Consider the following 21,297-nt stretch of genomic DNA (forward strand, 5'->3'; position numbering starts at 1 on the left):
TGCACCCAATATAAATACGCCACTGCCTCTCCGGTCTCATGCTAATGCCCTGCATATTTATGATCGGGATGCCTGCAGAATACCTTGTACTTATAATAAACTCACATTCAGTTCACTATTCCTGTGTGGACTAGCCTCCATATCTGCACCTACTGTACATAATGCTGCCCTTAATAATATAGAGAAGAAATAGAAATCATATTGAAAGCTTGAAAGAAAAATGGGTACAGTTAGATGTTTGAGGTGTTTTTCTTTATAAATGAATACACAACTGAAATATACAGCAAATAGTTTATTTTAAATCTATATTTAATTTAATACATTTGACATAAGGAATGTAAGTACAGCAATTTATATAATGCTTAAATTACTTGCAAACTGCAGCTTTAATTGATCAGATACAGATATTTCCAGGGCAAAGAAAGTAATTGATTGCATATGCTGAGATCTTAGTATGTAACACACATTCTTCTGTATGCTACTATGTATTAATGTTGGTCATAAACAAGTTTTAAAAAAATGATATTTTAGTGGGAATGCAACAGTCATCGTGCTTTGTACCTCTCCTCTTTTATGTAAGTCAGTGTAGTGAAAATGTCCCTGCTGGATATATAAACCTGTGTCCTTGAAAGTAAGTAAGGAAGGGATTCCTGAGCTGGACAGTCAGACTAGTCAAAACCCATTAATGGTTAGCCATACATTAAGCAGAACTTTGTGATAGATAATAAGACTTTTTAACCTTTGTGTACTGCTACTTCTATAAAAGAAGCATGTTATATCAATTAAGATAAAGCAACATCTGTCCCAGCCTTTGTTTGTATGAGGACTTTTGGCCATATTTGGGGACAGCTGGGAGATACAGTATACCGCTAGATGATGTCCCTGTAATGCAGCGGGTAGCAGCAGCACAAGCAGATGATAATGATGGGGTGTTTATTTGAGTAGCTGAAGGAAGTTGGGTTCGGCTCAGTACTTCTAAAGCACTGGGCACACCCCAATGTGACAAGTCTATGCCAATGTGTAGTGTGACCTTGCTACCTTCTCGCTACCTGTCTAAAATATATATATATCACAAATGTTGGGAGGTATGGGCCTATTGATAGTAATGGTATGGCTGACCATAGGCATCATATACTTGGTTTCTATAATGATATTCATCTTCATATCTTGCATAAGTATCACCTCTTACTCTTCTATGATCAACTTCATTTTCATGGTCATAGTATCCATTATCATAGTGGTATCCTTTAATGTCTGACTCATATGCAGCAGGAGTGCCTGCAACACCGCCATTGCTACCTTCTTCAGTGCCTATGTTATCGTAGTCATTATTAGGGATCTCAGTGGGCAGTCCAGCATTGCTTTCAAGCTGTTTGGTGGCAGAATCAATGGTGCCAGCTTCTGTAGGCTGCACTTCAGTGCTGCTCTCGCTGGCCGTGCTTGACTGGTCTCCATTTTCAGTGTCTGTCTCATTCTGGCTGGCAGTGCTGTCTTCAACCTAATCACATGGCAACAGAAATATGTATTAGCTTTTATTTCAAATAATATTTTTGAAGTATGGTGCACAAAATAAGTGCACCATGTACTGTATAGATCTCAATAAATAATCATTTACATTGGATATAACCCATACCTACTACCAGGCTTATATACTTTAAAATGAAGAACGGAATGATTGAAATAGGAATACAGTGGATTAAACATTCATGCTCACCGTGGCTGGTCAGCCATGGAAGGGTCACCTGGGGGAGAGGGGACCCCCCAATAAACGGGTCCCCCTAAGGCTTCAACCATCCATGACTGAAGCCCGGGCCTTTCCCTGGTGTCCGCGGGAAGTTCCAGCAGACCCCCTCCACATGCTGGGACTTGGTGAACCACAAGTCCCAGCATGTGGGGCATTAATGGGCCCCCTTGGACTTGTAGTCCACCTGTAAAAAGAATGTTTAAAAAAACACAGACACAGAGAAAAGTTAAACTTTATTTTGCACACACTAATTTGACATCTATACTCACAAAATCCAGGCTCCGGCTTTGTCTCCATCTGTCAGCTGCAGAAGCACCCACTGACTGCGAGGTGAGCCGGCTGCCTCCGCTGTAATTACAGTGGAGAATCGGGCTGTTAAAGCGATAAAGATGCTCTCAGCCCTGATTGGCTGTAGGCGTCTTCATGGAGACGCCTACAGCCAATCAGGGCAGAGTGCTTCTGTACCACCGTGACAGTGCAATTCTTACAGCAGAGGCAGCTGTCTCACCTTGCAGTCAGTGCAGGGACAATGCTGGAGCCTGGATTTGTGAGTATAGGTATAAAATTAGTGTGTGTAAAAAGTTTTACTTTTCTCTGTGTCTGTTTTCTTAACATTCTTTTTTACAGGTGGACTACAAGTCCAAGGGTCCCATTAATGCCCCGTATGCTAGGACTTGTGGTTCGCCAAGTCCCAGGATGCCGGGAGGCCTGCTGGGACTTGTAGTTCACCTGTAAAAAACAATTTTTTGGTACTTGTGTATTATCTGGGCGCCCAATTTTTTCATTGCATGCCACTACCTAAGGCATGCAATGCGATGCAATGCAATGCAATGCAATGTGACTTTTCATTGTAAAGATCCGATTTTTAATTGTATAGTCAGCCATGGGTGATTTCATACCCCCACTATCCAACTACGCATGGAGTTGATTCTATATAGTGTGGCGAGCACAGCGAGCCACCGAGCCTGAAGCGTGGCGAGGGGACGCGGATTACTTTACATGTATTCTGCATCCCCTGCATGCTGGTTCCAAAATACGGGGAACCCCCAGTTTTTTTGTAACCAGGACCGGTCCAAGAGTCCGGGGCTGGTTTCAGAAATACGGGAGACCCCTACGCTTTTTGTCCCCGTATTTTTGGAACCAGGTACGGCACAATGAGCCCAGGGCTGGTTATGTTCAGGAGGGGGGACCCCACACCATTTTTTCCCATTTTTTAACACAAAATTGCACATGACCTCAAATATGCACATTTTTATGAAAAATGCGATTTTAAAAAGTGCGATTCGGTGCTATTCCAGAAAATGGGTGTATTATCTGGCGCCCGATACATCGCAACGCATGCCACTACTTGCGATGCGTTGCGTTTGTACCCGATTTTGAGCCTTTCCCGGGAGGAGTGTACAATTTTAATATCGCGTTGCATCGCATGCCATAACTAGTGGCATGCGATGCGATTATAGCCGATAATACATTGTACAGGCACCCTGATGCCTGATTACAATGTTAAATGCACCCCCATACCCGATTTTTAATTGTACACCCACCCTGATAGGTGATAACTATGAGAAATGCCCCCCCCCCCTGTTAACGCCACCCCAGTATCAACGCGAACCCGAAGCGTGGCTAGCGCAGCGAGCCCACGAGGGCCGGCGGTACGCAACCTCCGACCTTTTCATACCCCCACGAGGGGACGCGTATTACTTCACATGTATTCCGCGTCCCATCGCGGGGCTCGCTACGCTCGCCATGCTTCGGGCTCGGTGGCTCGCTGCGCTGACCACACTATATAGAATCAACTCCACGCTGACGTGGATAGTGGGGGTATGAAAATGTCGGAGGACGCGTACCGCCGCCCCTCGCGGGCTCGCTACGCTCGCCACGCTTCGGGTTCGCGTTGATACTGGGGTGGCGTTAATAATGGGGGGGCTATTTAACATAGTCATCACGCATCAGGGTGGGTGTACAATCAAAAATCGGTCTGGGGGGGCATTTAACATAAGAATCAGGCATCTGGGTGCCTGTGCGATTAAAAATCGGGTTCAATTGCGTCGCATGCGATATGATTGTATGCGATGCGACGTGATTTTTTTAGCGTGCAATGAAAAAATCAGCATTTGAATAGCTACATAGTTTCTCTAACAATTCAGTGTGCTGTATGTGAATATTGAAAGAGGGCCTACTTCAGAGTGTACATTTGCTGAATGAGATACCCATAGGTGCATATGGGGGTTGTGGAGATGGAGCAAAGACAAGCTGTGCTAAGAAGGGGAAATTCATTTGACCATCAAATGAATTACCCCCCACCCCTGTGTCCAGCACAACATAAGCTGAGGCTTATTCGGCGCTGCGATAGCTGTGGGAAGATCTGGTCCCCTGATGATGTCAGCGTTCCTTCCTCCCAATAGCTGGGAGATGCCTGTGCTTTCTAGGGCACGCCCAGAAAACACAGGTATTATGCACCCAAATGGCAGGTGCCTGTCAATGAACTTGTGAATGACCAGCAATGGTTAGCTATCACTGACTGTGTTTGCAAGGACGGATCACGCACTTTGTACCCTGCATATGCAAATTCCCAGTCTGAATCAGGCCCTTAGTCCAGTAATTTGTACTACCAGGCTAGCTTCTTATGGATCAGACCTAATGGAAACCTAAAGCATTGAGCATCAGAGCTACTGTATCAATCTGACTGATGTTGTCACCTCCGGTGCGGATGTGCCTCCATTCTCTTCCTCTGCACCTTCAGAATCAGCCTCTTCCTCAGCCCCATTTCCTTCTGTTTCCTCTGCTCCTGCTTCCTCTGATGCAGCTTTATTTCCATTTTTACCAACACTCACTGATTCCTCCTGCTTTATTCAGATGTTTTTCATTATTAAAATACCAAGATAAATAAATAGAAAATAAATAGGTAAATAACAATAATTAAATATATATATATAAAAAATGCTATAATAGAGAATATGTTATTGCTCCCTCATAACGTATAAGATTTGACTGATATGTTTGCTGCCGCCGGCTTTATGTGTGCTTCCAGTGGTTTATATCATTATCTTTATTTTACACTGTACCTGATTATATGCAGCTGAACCCCAGTGGGGACAGTGTTTCTTGAACCTGTGACCCTGCACATCCTGTAAGGGTGCATGTTATTTATTGTATGTTATAAACCAGCAGCTTATACCTGTACATTATGGGCCTGATTCTGAGTCTAAGCAATGCAAGTGGTTGAGTCCGCAATAGATTTTATTTTATGTAATTATATGACTCTCCTATATTAGTAAATATAAATAGTACACGAATACTAATACAATTATGCTGTAGGTGGTGATTCTAGGAGTAGATGTATGAAGCAGTGATAAGGGAGCAGAAGTGATAAAGTCAGCTCCTGACTATTAAGTTACAGGCGGGGTTTAAAAAGGGACAGAGCTGTTCATTGGCCGGTGATAAAGTAGCAGGCACTTTATCACTTCTCCTCCCTCACTGCTTCATACATCTACAACTAAGTCCACTTAGTAACTATAGTATAGGAATTTGAGTTTTAAAATTGTATTTTATTTATCTCTAAAATAGTAGCTTGTGGGTGGCATACCAATCGCAGTAACAGTAGTCGCCTCGGTGCCAGCTCAGACAGGAGGGGGAGCGGCACTCAAAAGGACTTCGGGTAAGCGATACAGCCAAAACACCAAACTGTACTTTAGATCGATGTTTCGGTTTATTAAACTTTATCCCTCCCCACCTCCTCCCCGAATCTATGTGTGTGTGTGTATATATATATATATATATATATATATATATAGTCCAGGAATCCGCACACACATCCAGGTCCTAATAGGTCAACTGTGGGGTGCTCCCCAGGGAAGATAAGTTCCATAAATATTCCAAAGTCCTGATTATTAAACCAGAGAGGGCACTCACCAATTTGCAGATAAAATAGATGCTTTAATAGAGGTCAAGGTTCATGGTCGACGTTTCGACCCCCGAAGGGTCTTTGTCAAGACAAGGTATGCTTTACAGTGTGTCTCCCAGGTAGGTCCAAGCATATACTGAGCCTGCCAGGGTGCCACATATATACCATAGCCAATCAAGGGAGAAAACACCCACTAATTCATTAATGATCAGGTGCAGTGAGCAACTCTGATAGGTCACAGTCATTAGTCTGCGCCTATAACGTGAATCGGCAACCAACCACCGTCTAGCCGTAAGATAATAAACAGTTTATCTAGACGGTGGTTGGTTGCCGATTCACAGTCATTAGTCTGCGCCTATAACGTGAATCGGCAACCAACCACCGTCTAGATAAACTGTTTATTATCTTACGGCTAGACGGTGGTTGGTTGCCGATTCACGTTATAGGCGCAGACTAATGACTGTGACCTATCAGAGTTGCTCACTGCACCTGATCATTAATGAATTAGTGGGTGTTTTCTCCCTTGATTGGCTATGGTATATATGTGGCACCCTGGCAGGCTCAGTATATGCTTGGACCTACCTGGGAGACACACTGTAAAGCATACCTTGTCTTGACAAAGACCCTTCGGGGGTCGAAACGTCGACCATGAACCTTGACCTCTATTAAAGCATCTATTTTATCTGCAAATTGGTGAGTGCCCTCTCTGGTTTAATAATCAGGACTTTGGAATATATATATATATATATATATGTATATTCCCCCAGCTGGCTAGAGGGTGCTAGATAAATAATAAGTAGATTCTGACTGGTTGCAAACCTCAACATCCCATCTGAAATAGAACCCCTATCTTAGTAAATAAGCTCCTTTGAATTAGAAGTGGATTCTTTACAATACTTACTAAAGACTGGTGGGTGCCATTTATTTTCTAAAAGTTTTGCTTTGTGTACTATATATTTTAACAAGTTCGCCATTCAGACAGGACACAGCAGGCAGTTTCCAGTATTTGTGCATGTATTTAATGTCATACAAGCCACAACTCCACGATACAGCAACATAAGGTTCATACAAATAAACAACAACATAGGATATTTGTCCAAGCAGCGATCCTTGTGCGCAGTGCCTCAGTGCCTCTGAGCACTGGCAGTCTAAGTCCCTGGCGCTATAATACTTGTCCCTGATCGCTGGCCCCTATCAGATGTGAGGAGACGGCGAGGGGGTTTGGTGGTGAGGATGGCCTGTTTACTGTGAGGAGAAGCCATCATCGCTGTACAAACCCCCTTGCTGAAGGCATTGAATACCGCCCTTTATGTGTTATTGCAATAGTTTTCTGAATCACAGAAAGTCTATCTAATGTTGCAACATAGTGTTGTAATAAGTACACACACAAGTAAATATATTGTGCTGGACCCACTTCAGTCTTACCCAGCGCCATGTGGATTCTGTAGAGATATGACAGCGTAGTGCTGCTTTTTGTTATTTTGTGGTTAGCTTCTATTGTGGCATAGAGGCAAGAAATACATCTCTGGGAAAAGTGCCTTATAATGACTCATGAAGCCACATCAATTCAAAACAGGAGGGATGATTGCATACTGCATTTTATTGACTTTTGAACATACAATTTTTTAGAAAACAAAGAAATTAGTTTTCCTCACGCTGTCTCATTTGACTGTTCAAGCTATTTTTGGACTGAAATTAAGAAAGAAAATATCTTATTTACAGTATAATTGTATTTTTTATATTTGGTATAATTTTACATAAAGTTGTTTATTTGTATAGCCCACTAACTGCAGGTTTTCCTTTGACCTTTTACTGCATACCTAAATTCATTGCCTTTTGCCAGGGCCGGCGCTACCCGCTCAGCAGAGGATGCAAAGCAGGTAGGCGCCGGGCAGGAGAGGCGCCACTGTCCCTGCTCTGCATCCCCTGCTGTCTCTGACTCTCTGAGGCTGCCGGCTGCTGCTGCGCCTATCATACTGCAGGAAACGCAGCAGCGCCAGAGGCACAGAGTTCCCTCCAGGCTCCTATAGTATACATCAGGGCAGCAGTACGTACTAAAAGGGGCGGGGCTACACAGATGGAGGGGCGGGGCTACACGGACAGAGGGGCGGGGCTATGATGGAGAAAGACGGAAGAGAGACACAGGAGAGACTGAGCTGCCAGGACAGCAGACTGAAGTGTGTGTACTAATGTTGGCAACTGGTGTGGGCACGTGAATAGGCAGGCAGCATTACCAATGTCAGCAACTGGTGTGAGCATGTGTGTAGGCAGCATTACTAATGTCGGCAACTGATGTGGGGATGTGTATAGGACAGGTAGTGCTACTAATGTCGGCAACTGGTGTGAGCATGTGTGTAGACATCGCTACTAATGTTGGCAACAGATGTAGACATGTGTATAGTCAGCGCTACTAATGTCAGCAACTGGTGGGAGCATGTGTGTAGACAGCGCTACTAATGTCAGCAACTGGTGTGGACATGTGTATAGTCAGCGCTACTAATGTCAGCAACTGGTGTGGGCACGTGTATAGTCAGTGCTACTAATGTCGGCAACTGGTGTGGGCACATGTATAGTCAACGCTACTAATGTCGGCAACTGGTGTGGGCACGTGTATAGTTAGCGCTACTAATGTCAGCAACTGGTGTTGGCACATGTATAGTGAGCGCTACTAATGTCGGCAACTGGTGTGAGCATGTGTGTAGACATCGCTACTAATGTCGGCAACTGATGTAGGCATGTGTATAGTCAGTGCTACTAATGTCAGCAACTGGTGTGGGCACGTGTATAGTCAGTGCTACTAATGTCGGCAACTGCTGTGGGCACGTGTATAGTCAGCGCTATTAATGTCGGCAACTGGTGTGGGCACGTGTATAGTCAGTGCTACTAATGTCGGCAACTGCTGTGGGCTAGTGTATAGTCAGCGCTATTAATGTCGGCAACTGGTGTGGGCACGTGTATAGTCAATGCTACTAATGTCGGCAACTGCTGTGGGTACGTGTATAGTTAGCGCTACTAATGTCGGCAACTGCTGTGGGCACGTGTATAGTCAGCACTACTAATGTCGGCAACTGGTGAAGGCACGTATATAGTTAGCGCTACTAATGTCAGCAACTGGTGTGGGCATGTGTATAGTCAGCGCTACTAATGTCGGCAACTGGTGTGAGCATGTGTGTAGACAGAGCTAGTGATGTCGGCAACTGGTGGGGGCACATGTATAGGCAGTGCTACTGCTGTTGGCAACTGGTGTGGGTATATGGTTACACAGTGCTACTAATGTCAGCAACTGGTGTGGGCATATGGTTACACAGTGCTACTAATGTTGGCAACTGGTGTGAGCACTACGTATAAGCAGAGCAACTACTTTTGGCAACTGGTGTGGGCATTCTGAATAAGCAGCCCTTCAAATGTGGGTATATCCAGGAGTATTCGGAGCATTATGTGTAGCATAATGTGTGTCAATATCATATGGGCATTATGGTGCATGGCATATTTTGTAAGGAGAATTACGGTGTGTGGCATAATGTGTAATGGGCATTATGGTGTGCTGCATATTGTGTAAGGGGCATCATGATGTGTGACACAATGTATAATTTGCATTACTGTGTGTGGTATAATGTGTAATGGGCATTGAGGTGTGAAGCATAATGTTTTATGGGGATTACAGTGTAATTGGTACTTTTATGCGACGATGCCCATTCCCCATAAAGCTACGCCCCTACATTTTTGCGCGCTCCTACGGCACAAACTCTCCCTGTTTTTTTAACTCATGGCACCAAAATGGCTAGTTACAGCTGTGTAAGGTGAATAATATTGTGCTACTATGTGGTGTAATTTGGAGTGGGAGTATTATTGTGTGGCCATTCCCCTTCCTTGAGAGATCACACATTTTTCTTTTGGTGTGCGCTGTCCCTTTGTAAAGCTTGGGTGGGCGCAAATTTATAGTTTGCAGGAGGGCGCCGAACCCCCTAGCACCGGCCCTGCCTTTTGCCATCAAATACCTTTTGCATTGAGCGCTCTGACTGATTGGAATGGATTAAGATGATGGCTGGCATGTCGCTGGTGTGGGTAGAAACCTAGAATATTGATGGCAATTACAGACCCATTGTTTTATTAGAGATATTAGTAATCACTTGCTTGTGTCTGATGGTTATTGCTCGTGATTGATTACTTTAAGAATTATAAAGTACTCATAAGCGTTATTATCTTATTATGTAACATACCTCATCGGAACTGTCTTCATTTTCCTCTGAAGAATCACTGCCCTAAAAATATAAAATATACCGTATCAGTTTATAACCCATCAGTGGCGAACTATAAAATCAGCGCCACCGCGTGTGTGCGGCATCCATTCACCTTGTGGATGAGGGCTGGGGGGGCAGCCTAGCAGCTTACCTTGGTGCTGAGTTTGCCCCCAGCATGGTGGCCTGGGGCCCTGGGCCCTGCCTGGCGATCAACGGTCCCTGCGCATATAAATTCAAATCAACAAGGTTGATTTACTTCTTGCTAATACCCCTTTTACACCACTGAAAAACCCAGGTCAGCGGTGGGTCAGACCCGGGTCAAGAGCAGTGTAAATGGGTCAACCTGTGTCCCTTTACATGGGACTTCTACCCAGGTCCTGACCTGGGTTGAACACGGGCAGGACCTGGGTAGAGGGCAGTGTAAACAGGTATGCTGGGTCATCCGACCTGGCTCCCGTTTACATCAATGGGGAAGCTCAACCTCAGGACTGCAGCATCTACAGGTTAGATGGGGGGGGGGGGGTGTTGCACATAGCCTCTGCTGCTGTCTGCTGTACTCTACAGACAGCAGCGGAGGCAGGGAGGAGGTGAATGGATGCCTGTGTGACACTGAGCAGCAGGCCCAAACCGATCCATGCCGCTGTCAGCCACGTCTTTTTCTTGGTTCGGGCCTGGGACTGAAGTCCAGACCATATTGCACTTGATAATGGACCTGACTGCAGCTATCGATTTTGAAATCTGCTTTGATCATTATGACACCACCACCACCGCTGTTCCTGGCTGCAGTGGCTGCCGGCTCCAGGCTGCATAGGAGACCTCATTTTAATAGCGCATGCCAGAAGGATCCGGCTGAGGGTAAGACATAGTAAATAAACACTAAACTGATGTGCTGTACTCTCGAGAGGGGATCATTTGAGGGGAGAGTTTTCACTCGACCTCTCCAACAAACGAGATGTTGATAACTTCATACATCTTGTTGTTGTTTCTTGAAGCAGGAAGTGCTATAGCATATCTACATACAGTACCATTTTTTATAGCCATGCCCCTTTTCCAAATTTGTATCGGTTTCTGCCCTTCAGGTGTTGGAGGGTATGCTATAGCAGCACAATCAGTGCTGCTATAGTACATCTACCCCACTAGACTCCCACAAGACTCATCACCTAAAATAGTCTATAAGCATAAACATAAGCATGTACTGTGTGCTGTATATACTCACTCTGGCATGAGTTATGTATTTGGGTGGTGACTGGACGTATACACGTCTGAAAAAGTAGTTGCCATATCTATTCCTTAGTGCCTGTAAATAGATAGATATTTATGTATATAAAAAATAACATAGTAACCCATGTTGTACATGTTAAACAAGTATCACAAAGCATAATTGCTAAAATTGTCCAGTTACTGTATATACTGTAGCAGTTGTTCCTATCATTTCTTGAATCACTGCACCATAGAGCATTGTGTATTAATGTCAGCTGATGGAAGTTGTAGTTTAGGGAAACTGTAATAAATAAAACATTTCTAGTCATATTATGCTATATTTTAACCATGGGGCCCCATAGCAAGATATGAAAGGGCCACATTCTCTATAAATGAATAATATGTGCTCCAGGAGATCAACTAGGGAAGGATGGGGGTTGGAGAAGCAAGAGAGATGGAGCGTAAGTGAAACATAAGGCAAACAGCAGAGAAGGATCTAAATGCTGCATGCCCTCGCCCAGGAGCTTAAGCTGCACACTCCAGGGTGAAGGTAGGTACCACACACACATACCAGTGGGAGGCTGGCACCACATGCACACTGGCCCAGGGACGACACCACAACAAAGGCCTGGGATGCCTATGAAAAATGCAACCAATGCCCAAAAACAGGAGTAATCAGGGTTTTGGCAGCATTTTCAGTTTAGTACATCCTACTCTATGCCATGATACAGTACCCCCTTTTGATATTGCACCACATTAGAGTGTCCTACAGGTCAAAATATGCCTCATTTCATATTATTCCACAGTGGCACTGACCAATCTGACAACTACAGCCATTGCTTTGGACAGCTGCAGTTCTTGTTGCTCAGCTCTGTTCCTGGCTGTGGCTGCTGCCGGCTTCAGGCTACAGTACATAGAAGATCTCATGATGAATCTTGTGACAGTAGCGCTACTGCTTGCTGCTTCGCCTTGGTAAAGATATGAAGCAGGATTTGCTATACTGTGCCAGTACAATACAGATAAACAGTGCTTAGACATGACTTTGCCCATCTACATACATCACTCCACACCACAGGTCATTACAATGGAATGGGATTGGGGCCATGGCATAACGTGGTGAGGTGCAATTTATTATGCTGCACTGTGTGACAATTAAGCATTTTCCAGCCCCCCTCACAAGTTGGGATGAATTTCTTGATCCCAGGTTCTCAGTGAGGTACAGTATATACAATGTACAGTAACCTCACTACCCTCATCCCATGCTATAGTAGCTGAAATCTACAATATGCACATTGTAAGCATCCTTACACAGTATAAAGCAAAGTCTCGAAAGCATGTCTGTCTGTCTGAACACGGAAATCTCGCAAACTGCTGGATGAATTAATCTCCAGTTTTCTCTATTATGTGCTACAGCTACCCCAGAAGGTTTACCTACATTATTTTCACAATGGCTGTAGCCGATATGGGCGGCCAGCACAAGCATGTTTTTTAAAGCAAAGAAGAATGCAGCAGTACACCTGTTGCTGAGCCCTGCAGCCTGGGTAAGTAATAATCCACTGCTGCCATTTGAATGCAGTGCCGGCGCAAGGCGCCGGAGCGCCCCAGGCTAGAGATGGGCAAAACGGGTCCCTGAGCGGACCCGGGTCGACCTGGGTCGGTCAGTGAAAAGATCTAGATCCTTTGGGCGGCTCTGCGGCTCAGTTTGTGTAAAAAAAGACAGTTATTTATGGTTTGAGTTAGTGTACCATACCTCCCAACATGACCCTCACCAGGAGGGACACAATGCTCTGTTTCTGGACTTCCCTCTTAATGTTTGATTGTTTTTACCTGTGTGGAATCACCTTTCTTACCCATTTACCTGTTTAGAACAGGTAATAGCAATCATTCGTTAAGAGGGAAGTCCAGAAACAGAGCAAAGTCGTAGGTTAGAGATTGGGAACCTTTGGCCCTCCAGCTGTTGTTGGACTACACATCCCAGCATGCCCTGCTACAATTTGCTATTTGGCCATGATAAAACTGTTGCAGGGAATGCTGGGATGTGTAGTCCAACAACAGCTGGGGCCAAAGGTTCTCTAACCCTGACCTAGGTGGTGCACTTAACATAGATTGTTCTCCACAGTATTAGCCCGTAGAATCTACCCCTCTCATCCGAGCCGGGCAGTGCGATGTGTAGGCATAGACTACAATGGGCTATCGCCATCTCAGAATGGCGGTAGCCCAGGGGTGCGAAGCCGGGCTGCCCGATGTTGGTACATCGGGCAGCTTCGCATCCCCCATAGAAACCTATGGGGATGCGGCCGGCGGCGCTGAAAGGGGGATCGCAGCAGGGATCGGAGATTCCTGCTGCGGTTCCCCGATGATACATTTAGGGGATACTGGCTTACTAGAGTAGAAGATACAGTACCATGTCTCTGGTACATGTAAAGCTGCTAGCCAGGGAGTACACAGAGGGTATCAGAAGGAGAAGAGGAGCTTAAAGCGCTCCTTAAAGCGTTCTGTACATTGCACATTTAAGAGAAATGTAATGACATCATCTCCAAGCGCCAGGCCCGCGGTGATCCCAGCCGGGACCACTGATCGCCATGCTAGGGACAGCCCAGCACCAAGGTAAGCTGCTGGGCTGCCCCCAGCCCCCGTGCACCCCTCCAGCCATCGTCCTGGAGGTGAATGGATGCCTCACACATGGATACCTCCTCCGCTGCTGTCTGCTGAATATAGCAGACAGCAGCGCAGGCTGTCTGTGCCCCCCTGTCCAACCTGCGGATGCTGCGGTCCCCCATTGATAAATGTAAATAGTAGCCGGGTCGGATGACCCAGTGTACCCATTTACACCGACTGCCCTCTACCCAGGTCATAGTCATGTTCTACCCAGGTCAGGACCTGGGGAAACAGTCGTTTGGTCGACTGAACTAGGTCGACATTAGGTCAACAACACTAGGTCGACATGCTGAAAGGTCGACATGGTTTTAGGTCGACATGGAACAAGGTCGACGTGGTTAGTAGTAGTAGTACGTTTATTTATAAGGCGCCGCAAAGTGTCCGCAGCGCCGTACATAGCAAACAAACACAAATGACAAGGTAACATACAGGGTGTGTTGAAAAAGTCAACGTGGTTACAGGTCGACGTGGTTTTACGTCGACATGGAACAAGGTCTACATGGTTATAGGTCAACATGAGGAAGGTCGACAGGTCATAAGGTCGACATGGGGATTTTCACTGTTTTTTGAGCCGACATGTGCCGACAGGCGGTATTTCATGCCCTACCATCCACTAGGGCATGGAGTGAGATTATAATAGTGTGGCGAGCGAAGTAAGCCACTGTGCCCGAAGCATTGCGAGCGATGCGAGGGTCCGATTTCACTTCCAACTGTGTTGACATTCGGGTCAAAAAACAGCGAAAACCCCATGTCGACCTTATGACCTTTTCGACCTTCCTCATGTCACCCTAACGTCCATGTCGACCTAAAACCACGTCGACCTTGTTCCATGTCGACCTCTTCCCATGTCGACCTTTCTGCATGTCGACCTAGTGACTGTCTGACCAACGCTTGTCTGACGAACAATCCAGTTCCCAGGACCTGGGTAGAAGTCCCGTGTAAAGGGACACGGCGTGTCCCATTTACACTGCCGCTGACCGGAGTCTGACCCGCTGAAGACCCGGGGTTTTGCGGCGGTGTAAAAGGGGTATTAATTTTGCTCGTTGCCAAGGGGGACTAAATTTGCTCATTGCCAAGCCCCCCAAATGAAAGTTAAAAGAAGGCCCCCTCCCCCTCCAAATTAAAGTTAAAAGTACTACACAGCCCAGCAAACTCAGATCTAGTAAAAAAAAAAAAAACACATGTGCACAGCCTAACTAAAGTCCGTGTGTCTGTGAGAATGTGTGTTCATACTTCTACACAACTTTCTATGATACTGTACTAGTAGAAGATGGTGAAGCAATCTTGCAATGCCTCTGCTGAGTCTGCTATTGACCTCCTTCAGGGCTTCAAGAAGAATCTAGATCTGCACATGACACAGCAGCAGCAGCAGCAGCAGCAGCAGCAACAACAGCACAAGCAGCCTTGTTTTTCTATTCACTCAGTCTCCAATTAGAAGAAAATATCTCAGCTGCCAAAGGGGGCAGTGCTGAGCTCAAGCAATGCATTGTATTGTATGCATTGTAAAGCGAAACTGATCCGGATCACCATTTTGGGATCGACGGATCCCTCGTTCTTTGTAAGGAGCCGTTCAAAAGAACCGAATCGTTCACGAACGACCCATCTCTACCCCAGGCGGGGGGGGGGGCGCCCCGGCGCTCACCCGCTCCACGGGTGGAGGGGTGGGGAGGAATACAGCCGGCGCGCTGATCTGGGGGGGAAGGGATACGGCCGCCGTGCTGTTCCCTCCAGTACATATATAATTACTCACCCGGGTCTAGCTCATCGAGCGGGAGGGAGGGAGAGCTGGAGGTCTGGCTTAGCGGGCAGGAGGGAGGCCTCACAGTTCAGTCCCGGCGCAGTGTGACTGACATCTTCCTCCACCCGCACCATGTACAGCCGCTCAGCCGGGCAGCGCTGAGCACTTGGCTCACCCTCAGACGCTGCCCGGCTGAGCGTCTGTACGTGGTGCGGGTGGAGGAAGATGTCAGTCACACTGCGCCGGGACTGAACTGCGAGGCCTCCCTCCTGCCCGATAAGCCAGACCTCCAGCTCTCCCTCCCTCCCGCTCGATGAGCTAGACCCGGGTGAGTAATTATATATGCACTGGAGGGAACAGCACGGCGGCCGTATCCCTCCCCCCCCCCCCCCCCCCCCCCCCCCCAGATCAGCGCGCCGGCTGTAGGAAGATGTCAGTTAACATGTCAGTTAACATGCACCGGGACTGAACTACAGCGCAGCGAGCCCTCCCTCCTGCCCGCTAAGCCAGACCTCCAGCTCTCCCTCCTGCCCTGCTCCCAACTACCGCCCCCCAGTGCCTAACACTGCCTAGTGGTGGCGCCGGCCCTGTTTGAATGCACATTATGCCTACATTTATGTTTCCCACACCCACCTATTTCTCGTCCCTGTAACTTGAAAAAGGAATCTCCCGGGCCAGATAACTCCTCCATCACAGACCCAAAGAGTCCTTTTCATCCTGGGGGATGCCCACAGGCAGATGTGAACAGATTGGATCAGGCACGGCACACCATGCCACCGGTGCATGGTGCTGGATGGAGCCGTAGGGAATGTGACACCTGTTGCACCAGCCTCTGGGACCTCACATAGCCCTTGAAAGAAACGGCACTCCTCGTGTTGATATGACCAGAGTGGCACAGGGGGAAGCCACATGCTGCCACTGCTGCAGGAAACTGGACAGAGTCAAAAGTACAGACACAAATGTGCTGCCGCTCTTACTCATACTTGCCTACTTTTCTATTCTCAATTCGCGGGTCCGCGGGTTGGGGGAGAGGCTAAAATAATGCGAAATGACGGAATTCAAATTATTTAGCCCCGCCCCCTCACCTCAGACCAGCGAATCCCATTATTTGGTACAGTGGGGAATGAGGGGCAAGGGGGGGGGGGGGGGGGGTATGCGGAAGGAGGACCCGATTGGGTAGGCAAGTATGCTCTTACTACAACAAATTGTTCCCATGCGAAGTATGGGTGGGTGCACATATAAAATAGGAATGCAGCATACAAACAATAGTGCTATGAAATTGTCTATCACTTGTTTACCACCCTTAAGGCCCATACACACTAGTCGATCCCCGCTGACACCGATATTTGCGGAGGCCGGGACCAAGCAGGAGGCAAGCATCGGCAAGTGCATACACACTTGCCGATGCCGTGAAGGGGCCGACGGCATGGGGGAGCATGAGGAGCGTAAACGAGGTCTCCCTCATCTGACCATGTTTGAACGAGGGAACGGGTCCTTAACGATGTACGATGTATGATGTACAGTGTACACACTAGGCGATATTGTTTATAAATTATAATATTGCTCAGAAAGCCCTTTCTGAGCAATATTGTGACCAACATCGTCTAGTGTGTATTGGCCATTAGTTGGCTTATATTTTACAGTTAATCAGGCTCACCATAATATTCCTTTAAAGTGGGACACTAATGAGTTACACGTGTACTATGGCTGATTAATAACAGGTGAAATGCAGGCCTGAATGAAGCCAACCACAGAACCTGTCCCGGTTGGTATAGTATAGGAATTCTACAGTTAATGTTAGACAAATTTATAATACATCTTGAGACAGTCTATATCCTTTTGATTAACAGAGTGCATGAACTATGGAGAGAAGGGATATTTGTCTGAGCACACATAAGACAAAAGTTAGATTTTAGCTAGTTGGCGCTGCAGTCCGCGGGCCATATGTAGGAAAGTTCAAGTGAAGGTCTCATCCATAAGCAAGCTACATAGCTTTCACATCATGTTTTCACCGAGCCATGTATTCATTGAAAATTTTCCTCTTTCTCCCAGCGCACAGGAGGTGTGTGGTATTCCTCTATAATTATGTAATTGTAGCTGTACGGTGCCAAAACATATATAGGTGGTGATCCCACACATTCATACACTTACGGTATTCTTTTCAGATGGTTTAAAATAACAGTTTATCTACTCACATCTAGGACCAGCCAAATATGCACGTTCAATTCCAATTACTTTCCACAGCTGTCCGCTAGTTGTGTTGTTTATAACAAATCTCTAATCATTTATAGTAATGTTACCAGTTTGTGAATCACTAGCGCTATGTGAGTTTTATCAGCACCTAATGAGCACTAATTTAAGGATTTACTTTTGTTTTTAAAATGTGTATGTTGCCACCTTGACAGGTCTAGATAACAACAATCGGTTATGTTTTAAGCTTACAAATATTGCTAACAGTACCTGCCCAGTATTTCCTCCACCTGTTTCATTCTCACTTGTATCATACCATGGGCCTGATTCAGACCCAAATGGATTGGGCCAAATCTGTCCCTGTTTCCGATGGTGTGGAGGTCTGCACATGTGTGAATATGGGCATGTGCAAACCCCCAGTGCAAACGCCTTCACCATGTATCACACTTGCCAAGGCATCCAAATTGTCAGGGGAGTGAAGGGGACGGACAGGGGGTCGGAGCCGGAGAGCGCCCAGCTTTTTATGGGTGTCCCCATAAAAATGCTGGGCGTTCCCCTTTAACACTAGCAGGTCGATGTCTGCTCGGGGCGGATGGTTAACATGACATGAAGTCAGCGTCCCCGCCTGAATACGGCCATCTCTGTAGGAAATAGAAGTCAGTCTAGACTAAGGTCCTTATTCCGGTTCACTTGCAAAGGAAAATTCCTTCTCAAATGGACAAAACCATGTGCACTGCAGGTGGGGCAGATGTAACTTGGGCAGAGATTTGGGTGGGGTTTTACTACAAAGTGAGATCTAAATTGCAGTGTACAAATAAAGCGGTCAGAAACAAAATAACTCACCCAAATCTAATTCTCTCTGCACGTGTTACATCTGCCCCCCTGCAGTGCACATGGGGGGTTATTCTGGTTCACTCGCAAAGGCAATCACTCTCTAATGGAGAAAACCATATGCACTGCAGGTGGGGCTTATGTAACGTGCAGAGAGAGTTAGATTTGGGTGGGGTTTGTACCATTCCATGGTCGTCGACCGTCAAATGATTTTTCACCCGTGCGGCCGCATGCGAGGGTGTGGTGATTCGCGCACAGGGGGGGGGGGGTGGAGTTCAGTCAGACATCGGGTGGCGTTTACCTGTTCACTATGCTGCAAACTTACGCTACATAGTGAACAGATCTGATTGAAGCCCCAAATACCAATGAAAAGTGTCCCATCTAAAAAAAGTGAACCTCTGCTTCTTATCCATTTGTATCTCGTCAAACAGGCTGTTGAGAGGAGGATCGTAATTATCAAATAAGAAGATTGAGTTAAAGGGATATTCCAGGAGAAAATAGGTGTATTACAAAGATTTGGGTAATACAGTAAATCTAATTACTCACCCCTTTTTCTTCAGAGTCATCTCCTTTCCACTTTCTCTGGAAACGATTTATCTTCAGAAAAAAAGTGAATAAATGTTAATTAAAGCGTTGACTACATGGACATGTGAATTGTAAACAGTAATGTGTACATTGCATGATCTACAGAAAATAATGTGGCTTAATTATGTATGTATCATGATAAAATAATGCTTTAGTTAAATAAATGAAAACTTTTAATGCATATTATCCAACAGTGTCTTCTGCTCAGCTAGCCTTATTGCTACATCACTTGTGTAGGTACCTACCTGCCTGTCATTACTCATGATCTTGCTCACTGTGCACACTGTCCATGCACTGTAGTCAGTGATTCATAGTTGCTTACCCTCCCGGACCCTGTGGGAGTGTCCCTTTTGAAGTTCTTATCTCCTGATGCCGAACATCATAAATCAAATCTCCCCAGATTATTTAATGCCACCAGGGTACCCCCAGTGATTTGCTGCAGCCATTTTAACTGCTATCTGAGCACAGCAGTTCCCAATGTCAACTCTCAGCAATCCTCTCTTAAGGCCTTATTCTAGTTCACTCTTTCTGACAAAATCCTTCTTAGATGGACAAAACCATGTACACTGTAGGTGGGGCAGATGTTACTTGTGCAAATAAAATTAGATTTGGGTGGGGTTTTACTTCAAAGTGAGATCTATATTGCAGTGTAAAAATAAAGCAGTCAGTATGTACCCTGCACAGAAACAAAATAACTCACCCAAATCTCTCTGCACAATTTACATCTGCCCCCCTGCAGTGCACATGGTTTTGTCCATCTGAGAAGGATTTTGTCAGAAAGAGTGAACTAGAATAAAGCCCTTAGTCCCCCTACAGCAGAGAACACAGCCTGTGTAACATCAGTCTTCTTTTCAAAGTGTTAGTGTGATTTGTGGCTGGCGGTGAAAATGCTTTATTAGTTAAATTTGAAGGCAGCTAAGAACTACCTGCCCATTCTAATATTTGGTTAAACCCACAAAAAGGACAATACACCGTTTTAGAATCCATTTTTTACCAAGAGATCATCATAAAAGTAAGAATTTACACAAGGTTACATTTTAATATGCAGTGATTGTAGCACTGGGTGCCAAGTGTACTAAGCTTTGAAAAATTATAAATAACCAACCAATCAGCTCCTGCCTGTCATTTTCAAATCCAGATTGTAACATGGCAGTTAGGAGGTGATTGGCTGGATCTTTTTCACTCTAAACTTTATCAATTTTTAAGGCTTAGTACATCTCACCCTGTGGTATTCTCTACTGGATGAAAATGCTGTATGAAAGCCAGATACTGTACGAGCTTCTTGTGTAAACTTCTCTGTTTTTTCTTTACTGTTTGTTCTTCTACTCTGCTTTTAACATTTATTTTCCTTGTTGGCCTTTATTTCCCCCGTCATGGTACCTCCTCTTTTTCTCTCCTGGAATACTGTCTGTTGTTCCAGATTTTAAGGACATACAGACACTATTATTGAAGTGGCCAAATAAAGTCATCCCCAGAAAATTATATGTGTCCAACTTTTTGCTGTAGAACTACATAATCAGAGTCCTTTTCCTCTATTAGGAGCTTTGAGGGATGCCACAAGCAAATATTGCTGGCAACAACTGAGTAAATTGGAGAGAACATCTCACATTTTCATTGGTATTTTGAGTAACTGGTGTTTAGTAGTATTTTAGTCAAAATGACATGCTTCAAATGTTTCCTTTTTTTGTTTTGTTTTTGTATTTTTGGTTCAAGCTGTGAAACCAATGATGCTGAAACCCAGAACTTTATGGTTTCGATGGTATCTTTTGCACAATATTAGGGAAATGTATCAAAGTTTTTAAAGAAGGAGTAGAGGACCCCCAGCAACCAATCAGCTTCTAACAATCATTTGTTTTGTACATTTTGATAGCAAATGATAGCTAGAAGCTGACTGGCAGCTACAGTATGGGCAACTTCTCTAATCTTTAGAAGGTTTTTAGCAAGTCCCCTAGCTGCAGTGAGTGTGGTATCGTGGGCCAACAGTAGGGATTCTGACGGTTAGTACCCTGACATTGGAATGCTGCAGGTTGCTATGCTCTATTCTCCCTCTATGGGGGCCGGACAGCATAAACTTACCAGTCTGGACGCTATAGCATGTCATTCTGATCACTGGTAACTGGGCAGTTGGGGTTACGTTTTTTAGAGGAGGAACGCTGAGGATATTTTGCTGTTCTTGTTAAAAATTAGGGGATGGAGTTTAGTTATG

General features: G+C 45.5%; 1 protein-coding gene across 1 annotated transcript; it reads right to left on the minus strand.

Annotated features, from left to right (window-relative positions):
* Positions 1-1,093: 1,093 nt before the first annotated feature.
* On the minus strand, positions 1,094-19,354 carry LOC146063503 (uncharacterized). Its single transcript, XM_083175937.1, has 6 exons — positions 19,337-19,354; positions 19,053-19,103; positions 11,106-11,186; positions 9,869-9,910; positions 4,444-4,590; positions 1,094-1,498 (listed from the first exon to the last, which is right to left on the minus strand). Exons 1-6 carry the CDS (start codon positions 19,352-19,354, stop codon positions 1,094-1,096), a joined length of 744 nt encoding a protein of 247 aa, XP_083032063.1.
* Positions 19,355-21,297: the final 1,943 nt, after the last annotated feature.

This window comes from Crinia signifera, chromosome 1 (genome assembly GCF_055691185.1).
Source record: "Crinia signifera chromosome 1, ASM5569118v1, whole genome shotgun sequence".
Taxonomy (NCBI): Eukaryota; Metazoa; Chordata; class Amphibia; order Anura; family Myobatrachidae; genus Crinia; species Crinia signifera.